At 44.8% G+C, this 8,452-nt stretch overlaps 1 protein-coding gene across 1 annotated transcript; it reads left to right on the forward strand.

Moving 5' to 3' along the window:
- Positions 1 to 483: 483 nt before the first annotated feature.
- On the forward strand, positions 484 to 8,452 carry TMEM179 (transmembrane protein 179). The gene is made up of 4 exons (XM_053946239.1): positions 484 to 785; positions 4,675 to 4,812; positions 6,328 to 6,406; positions 7,334 to 8,452. Exons 1-4 carry the CDS (start codon positions 484 to 486, stop codon positions 7,511 to 7,513), a joined length of 699 nt encoding a protein of 232 aa, XP_053802214.1. The 3' UTR covers positions 7,514 to 8,452.

Genomic DNA, 8,452 nt, shown 5'->3' on the forward strand with positions numbered 1-8,452 from the left:
TCATTAGGGGCATCCCCCACCGACGGTCCCCAGCCCTGCTGGAGACGCACGGAGTGATTTAACTCCCTGGGCGCCAGAGGGTACTGGCAGCCAGATTTTCCCGAAGAGGGATACCCCACAACAGCTCTTCCTCTCTCCGCTCCCCTCTTCCCCTACAAGCCCTGAAGCCGTTCACAGGGGCAGCTCGGGCTGCGGGAGAGGGAGCAGCCGTGTCCGGAGGAGGCATCGGACCGCACTGCATGGCATTGCATTGCACTGCGCATCCTCCCTCCCTCCTTCCCTCCCCACCGCCTACTGCTGCAGCCTGCCTTCCTCCCTCCATCCTTCCATCCTCCCCGCGTCCCACCTCGCATCGCTCCCTTGCGTCTCCCACTCCTGCATCCCTCTCTTCTACATCCCTCTTCCTGCATCCCTCCCTCCTGCATCCCTCCCTCCACCCCTCCCTCCTTCCCTCCCTCCCTCTGCCTGCGCAGAGCCGCGGACATGGCGCTCAGCAATTTCCTCTTCGCTCAGTGCATCTGCTATTTCCTGGCCTTTCTCTTCAGCTTCATCGTGGTGGTGCCACTCTCCGAGAATGGCAACGACTTCCACGGCCGGTGCCTGCTCTTCACCGAGGGCATGTGGCTCAACGCCAACCTGACGGTGGAGCGGCAGCGCTTCACGGTGCAGGAGTGGGGGCCTGAGGCCGCTTGCCGCTTTAGCATCTTCACCGGGCTCCTCTCCCTGCTGCTGGCCACAGTGCAGGCCTGGAGGACCCTCTTCTTCCTCTGCAAAGGGCACGAGGAGTAAGTATCCCTGGGGATAAGCCCATCCCTCCCACAGGCTGGGGGCACGTGGGAGCAGTCTGGAGGTGCAGCGCTGGGCTTTGCACCATCCAGGTCATCGGGCTCCCCAGAGGGGTTTGGGGACAGGTGGTGTATGGCCCGTGTCTGTCTGCACACACACCAGGCACTCCCCCAGAGCTCCAGGGCCCTCTCCAGGGGATGCTCCTGTGGGGTGGGGGGTCAGATTGGTGCAGCATGTGGCCACTCAGCTGCAGTTGCCATGGAAGGATCTGGGGGCCGTGGGTGATGCTAGAGGCTGGGGCTCGCAGGTGCCTCTTGACCACAGTCCCACTACACATCCGTGCCAAAGAAGGCCCTCCCCAGGTGTGCACTGGGTGTGTGAAAAACCTTGAAACAGCATGGTTGTGCGTGGGGGGCCAGAAGGGAGAAGTTGGTGACCCCCTCTATTTTTTTGTGCTGCTTCTGCTGTGTACATAGCAGCTATTGCAGACAACAGCTATTGCTTGGTTACGACGTGAGAGCAACGCTGAGCGCTCCTGCAGCAGCTCAGGGCGGCACTGACTGCTGGTTCCTGTGCTCAGACAGGCCAAGGGGCATCCTGGAGCAGCATGGGGAAGGATTCCACAGCATCCCACCCCAGCAGGTGTAGTGGGAGGCTTGGTGGCCAGGCAGCAGCTCAGGAGCACTGTGATGTTCTGTGCTTGCCTCTCTGGTGGCCTGAGAGGACAGAGAGCCTGGTGCAGGTAACCCAGGTGCTGCAGGGCCAGGGCTGGACAATGCACTGGTGCCTGTCTAAACTAGGAAGATATTTTTGCCATGGTTTAGGAACCATGCCAAGGGTTAATCACTCCTGTCCAGGTCTATTTGGTCTAGAGGTTTCTTGGATAAGGGGCTGTTACATCTGGGCTTGGTAACCCTGGAGATTGGGTAGCAGTGTTTTCTTTTTGGCTCTTTCCAACCACTCTCAACCTGCTTGAGAGTGGTCTCAAACCTACTCAAACATGCTGTAGTAAGTGTGGACCAGAAACTTACTCCATATTAAAAGTGTGTGCCTTACACTAAGTACAACCAATACTTCTCAATATCTTTGAATCCAGCCTCCTTAGGTGATCCAATATCTGTAGAGGGTTAATTGAATCTCAATGCTTTGCAGGTCAGAGCTAGCTAATTTTTAGAAGAAACCAGCAGTAATAATCCTGTAATGGTGACATTTGGAATAGATGTTTGGCCTGCTTTCAAAAGTAGATGTTAACTTCAAAACTGTTGGGCAGATCGCTGAAAAGTGTCCCTTTAGGAGCTCCTTCAGGCTCCTTCAGGAGTTGTATAACATTGTTCAGAGTTGCTCCAGGCAAGAAAGGCAGAAGGCTGTAGGATGATGGGGAGCAAAGATGGAGCAAGTTGGGATGATAACCACGGAAGACCACAGGAGGGTACAACATGGCAAGATGCTTGGGAAGAGCAGTTTCTTGGTAAGAAGGAAGGTCTGTCCTGTTCCACATCAGCCACCATATGAAAAGCAGGCAGGGCTCACGCTGTCCTGATTTTAGACAGCCATTTATTAACAGTTCAAATGGGTGCCAAAACATTTCTGTTTGGATGGAGAGATAAATGTGAGCTCCTCACAGCACATGATAATTGTCTGTTCTGATTAGAGGTAGCTGAGGAAGAACCAGAATGTGATAACTGATGATCCTATCAAGGAGAATCGCTACTACTGGGCCAGCTCCAGGGTGAGCCAGCTGAGGCAGTCAGGGTTAGTTAGCACCCTTTGCATCTTTCATGTGCAATGATTTGAATGACTGCTGACAGATACTTATAACTGCTAAAAAAACCTTAAAAGGGTCTCAGCACCACTTGCCTCAGCAGCCTGGGGCTCTTCAGCTCAGCTGAAGGGTAGAGGTATAACTCAGATACTTCATTGCTAGGATTGCAAAGAAACTTTAAGCGCAAACACTCATTATTAAAGGGCATTCTCTCAATCTGCAATGCATAGCTTGAAGTTCTAATCTAAGGAAGAAAAATCAGGTGATCTAGAGAGCCAAATAAGCAGTTTTCTGCCAGGACGCCCTGGCATCAGCGGTGGTTTCTCTTGTCAGATGCAAATCAAGTGCAAGGCTGAGCCCTGTTTTGTCAGTGGAAGGTCAGATCCTGGACCATGGAACCTCTCTTGCTGCAGGGTAGGAAATAGAGAGAGAACTGGAGATCCTGGGCTGTGGTGGCCCACTGAATAGTCCTGGTAACTGCTCCTTTTCTAGAGCTGTTACTAATTCTGGTTCCAGGTCTGTTCTGTTCTGTGAACAGCTCAAGTCTTTTCTGCCTCTTGGACCAGCATACCATGCTAAGGTGCACATAGAGGATATGATCTGACTTTAGCAACATTTGGGATGAAATCCATGCTAGGTGTGAAGTCAGGGCGAAGAACATGCAAAAATCTGATATCTCATAGCAGCTCTCACTGTATGGGTGACCCCAGCTCACAGCAGAGGTGAGCTGATCTACTTCACCAAGCCCAGCTAAGCCAGAGCAGGATTCAGCTTAGTGTTCATCCAGAAATCAGGTGTCCTGGCATCCAGCACCCACTGCAGTCTATAGGGGCACTTCTTGAAGGTGGTTTATTTCAGTTTTCTATCAGTCTTGGGGTGGGACAACTGTCAGTTTAGAGAGAACCTAGACAGTCTCTCTAAAGCAACATCAACCCAGGAGCAAACATTCTAACTCTGCTGATAACTGCTTCCTCATCTCATTTTAAAGAAGTTTTCCTGAGGTCACAAATTTATCATGTATAAGCCATAGAAACTAGGATTGTCCAGCCCAGAACCTTCCAGGACTCAAACACTCTAAAAAAAACTCTTGGCTTTTCATTTAATGAGAAACCAGGGAAAATAAGTGACTGAGGGTTTTTTCCCATCTCTGGGGTGAGTAGATTCATTCTATCACCAGCACAATGAGTGGCACTGGTGAGAAATTTGTCATATTCATCTTTACCACACACTCTGAATAGGATGGCTCTTCTTGGAGTCTTTCTCCAACCTGGAGCAGATGTCCAGTTTTTACATAATATGACATCCCAAGGTATCCTATTCTAAACAGCCACTTAGAGCAGTTTCAGGTAGAGAAGGGCTTTGTCAGATGAGCAGGATTAGAAACTTTTCACAGCTAAAATTCAAGTGAGGACTTAAAGAGTGAAAATGAGTGAGTGATTCCATGGCTTATGGGAAATCTGTAAGCATCCCACCCATCCCACTCCAAACACTGTACGTGCTGAGGGCAGGCCCTGGTGGAGCAGATTTAATGGAGCTGAGGTAAATTGATATTCAGCTGGCAGACATAGCATACTGACACCAAAACCAGAGAAATCCTGGGAGAAGCTGGCCTGCTCTGCAAATTGCCCATAAAACTGAGATTCGTGTCCTGTGATGGCAGTGCCTTGTGTTACATTGCTTATAATGATTATAGCTATCAGTTCTGTGTTTTTTTATTTTTAGTTTCCCTCTTCTAAGCAATTTTTGTTCCAATTATCACTTAAGTCATGAAATAATTTTAGCTGCAGTTACTACATAATTTGAGCAAATAACATTTTTTTTAACAATGGTGATTTTCATCATTATAGCTAATGAAAGCCACATTGTATATGAACAATCACCACTTATTATATAAAGCCACATATTCTTATGGTTAAAAAAGAAATCAAAATCAAAAGCATTTGTAAGCGAAGGTACTGTGACTTAAAAACAAGTGCATAGTGTTTCAATGTATTAGGTGTTCTTAATTAAAGATGTGTTTTAAATGGAAACTGATATCTTTGTGCCTACTCTGTGCTGCTTACAGAGACTGCTGATGTTGTGTTTCAGCTGTTTATGAGTTACATTTTTCTTCCCTTTTATTACAGCTCTTTCTTTTACGCCTTCCTGAATCTGCTGATCAGCGCCTTTGTGGTGTTCATCACATTTATTGCCAGCACTATAGTGAGTGTAGGATTTAACATGTGGTGTGATGCAATTACTGAAAAAGGAAGCATGCCAAATAGGTTAGTATTGAAGAATACATTTTATTTCTTTTATTTTTTTCATATAGGAACAATTGAACTGTGGTGTTACAAAATGTAGTTATTACACACAAGGTGAGCAAGGGGGAGAAGGCATCTGTAATATGAAAATCCAGAGTTTTTTCATGTGTAACAAAACAAAGCAAATCAAACTTTTTTCTGTTTCTTTATTTAGAAGCCCACAAAGAAAAGTGTGTTTCCATCCTATTTTGTGGTCATGATCACATGGAAAGCAAATCCATTATGTTAAAATTTTTATTTCCAAAGGAAAGCTAGATTTAGAGATTTTCTAAGAATGTGGGGAGTGTGGTCTTGTGAGTTGGGCAGGGGGCTGGGGGCCAGGGCTCCTGGCTTGCAATCCTGGTTCTGCCCTCAACCCACTGTGTGACACCAGGCAAGTCACTTATCCTGCCTGTGCCACAACTCATCATCAGACAAAACATTTGGGGTAGAGCTCCTTGCCTTGTACTGATGCTGTGGATGCCCTGAGAGCCACAGAATGGAAAGCACTTTGTAAGTGCAAAGTACAGATGGCTGATGCTTTGTTACAGACACAAAGTGTACAGCTCCTAAAATGGTCCACTGTATCCCACGATGCTTATGCTCCTTATAGGAAACATGAAAAGTCGAGGAAGATTTTCTCCTATCAAACAAATAATGATGAAGAGAGAGGAAAATGTGACATTTTATGTCATATGATATTGAATAAATGTACTATTTAAAGCATACATTTATGTTGCACATTGTCATATGTTGTAAAATGCCATAGTGAATGTTCTGTTTAGGGCTGCAACGATTAATCGAATTACTCGAATATTCGGTTAAAAATTCAATTACAAAAAGCATCTAATCGAATATTCGGGTAAGAACCCAAGATGACCGACAGCACTGAAAAGGAGAGAGAAGAGGCTGCAGAAATCAACCAAGAGGTAGAATGACAACCTCAAAATCCTGGGATATTTTTCACACCAATAATGGTCCAAGTTATTTGTAAAATCTGTAGGCAGCCCCTATCTTACCATCAGAGTATCGTCTCCTTGCTGGAGCATCTGAAACAAAAACACAATTCCTTCTTCTGAGGCTTTTCCTGATGAAGTCAAAAGGTAACAGAGGATAATACACTTTGTTTCATTGAGGGGTGAAACAGCCAACCTGGGGTGATGCCAGGGGCAAATCTGTGGGAGGCGAGGGGGCAGTGGGAAAGAGGGGTTTAAGGATGCTGTGTTCATAATAACTCTTAAAATTCCACTTATGAAAGATTTGTGCTATCATATAATTTTTTTTCTTGTAAAAGAAAGTAATTTTTATCTTAGTTTATCATAGAGAAGATCAGCAAACAACCTGATGATTGTAATAACTTAATTATCCCTTGATAGAATGTGCCATTGTGACTGTTCAAAATACATTTAATATGTTGTTTCATTTTATATTTGGTTTACCTAGAATCTCTTAAATTTTCTTCTTTTGTTTTTCCCTTCCAAATGCCTTTCTGGGTAGCTGTGAAGAATTGCAGGATATAGATCTTGAGCTGAACTTGGAAAACTCTGCTTTCTACGACCAATTTGCTATTGCACAGGTAGGTCAGACTAAGTCATGGTTCTATTCCAGTTAATTTGCCATTTGCTTATTGACCTGGGATTGCTGGAGCTGAGCTACCATTCTCAGAAATCAATGGGAATGTTTCCACTGACTTCAGTAAGTGCTGAATCAGAATGATAGTGATGGGCACATTTGCCTTTTAAATTCAAAATAGACAGTTTTGAATGCAGATATGTCAAAGCCTCACCTTACCAGTGATCTTGTTAATCATGATACAAAACTTATTGTTCATCCAAAGGATGAGAGCTGCAAAAGTTGCAGTACTCTGGTGTCCTGGATCTCTTCATTACTGTTCAAAATAATTTTTGACCTGTACCACGTTGTGGGGTTCCTAGTTTTGCTTCCTTGACTTCAATTGAGATCACCTAAGCTATGTAAATATCAGACCATTGAAAAGAATCAAAGATTAATTCATTCAGATAGGGCTGTTTTCTGATGAATCCATGAGAATTAGACCTCTAAGGCTGTCAGATCTTTCTATTGAACATTCTAGCTCTAAGTCAATGATCAGAGTCAGTGAACACTGGGACATGAGCACGTACTAATTTTGCAGGGATGACAGGTCCATCCCTGCAGGGCTGCAGCCTTACAAAGGCTTATGCTTTTCCCACATGGAAAGAGGCATTAGCCTGCCTGGAACATTCCTTGAAAGTAACCCTGCTTCTTGGGCACAAGCCAGTTCTTTGTCTTTGTTGCCAACACTGGCATCTAGATGCCCAGCTCAGGCATAACTGCATTTAGGAAAGAAATATGCCATAAAAGTGAAGAAGCCAGCACCACCTTGGATTAGGCTTTGTGTGACTCCATGGGTTGTGATCCAGCTGAGGTTTGCATAACCACCTGGACAGCTGACTTTGTTTTTACAATACTGTACTGACCTCTTATGATTTCTTTCCTTCTCCAGTTTGGTCTCTGGGCTGCCTGGCTGACTTGGCTGGCAATTACCATTCTGGCTTTCCTGAAGGTCTATCACAACTACAGACAGGAGGATCTGCTAGACAGCCTGATCCATGAGAAGGAGCTGTTGCTAGGAAGATCCCCTTCACGATCCTCTTTGCAAGATGACAAAAGTGGCATGATCTAAAGTGTAAGCCAATTTCCATGGCAGGATTTAGATTTTATTATTCAGTAATGTGAGCTCAAGCTGAGTCAGGGTATCGAGTGTGTGAAATCTTTTCTTTTCCTGAAATGAAATGCAATTGAGAATCACTCACTTCCCCCATGAGAAATTGTTGGCAGAAATATTGATATTAGGATAAAGAGAATGAACTGCCCTATGTGCCTATGGCACAGCAAATTTTCTGTCCCGTGGAGGCAAAATTTGTAACCTGCCCTTGTCAGCAGAGCTCCCACGTGCCATCGCTGGCTTTTGCGACAGGGGCCATTTCTGAGGACTGAGCTGGCAAGACCAGGCTACAGCATCCAAGCTATTTCTTCAAACTATTCTTCAAAATAGTTGTAACTGGAGCTGCATTCAGTCCCTCTCCTCCCTTTTGCCAGTGCTGCCCCTGTTCTGTCTTTATCCTGGGAAGCTGCAGCTCTGGTTCGGGTGCAGGCTCTTGCTGTCTCTGCTTTCGCTGTGTATGGATGCAGTGCTGACAAACATGTTGCTCCTGCTCTGATTTTATTTAAAACATAGAGACCTGTGTTCCAGACTTGATATTTGATATTGGACAGTGTTAATGAATTACATGAAACCCATGTATTATTATAGCACCTGCCAAATACTGTGTATAATATGGAAGGATGACAGAGAACATTTGTGGTTTTGTTTCTTCTTAGATTTTGGCATGAGCAGTATTTATTATGACTCCTGAAGTGAAGTGTAGCTAGAAATTGCTGAAACTTGCATACTAAGAAATTAAGCCGAATAGATAGTATTAATGCTTGTGCATTTATAAATGTAACTTGGTCCCTAACATTGTATACTATTCTGTTTTGAATATTAGAATTTATTTGTGATATTTATTTCATATAGGATATGCAAAATTACTGTAAGCATTTGCATTGTAGGTTTCTATAT

The sequence above is a fragment of the Vidua chalybeata genome, chromosome 6, assembly GCF_026979565.1.
Source record: "Vidua chalybeata isolate OUT-0048 chromosome 6, bVidCha1 merged haplotype, whole genome shotgun sequence".
Classification (NCBI taxonomy): Eukaryota; Metazoa; Chordata; class Aves; order Passeriformes; family Viduidae; genus Vidua; species Vidua chalybeata.

Coding starts and splice junctions, on each gene's coding strand:
- TMEM179 (XM_053946239.1), top strand. CDS start 484: ATGGCGCTCAGCAATTTCCTCTTCGCTCAGTGCATCTGCTATTTCCTG. Junction 786..4,674: donor CTCTGCAAAGGGCACGAGGA/GTAAGTATCCCT, acceptor CTTTTATTACAG/CTCTTTCTTTTACGCCTTCC. Junction 4,813..6,327: donor AAAGGAAGCATGCCAAATAG/GTTAGTATTGAA, acceptor CTTTCTGGGTAG/CTGTGAAGAATTGCAGGATA.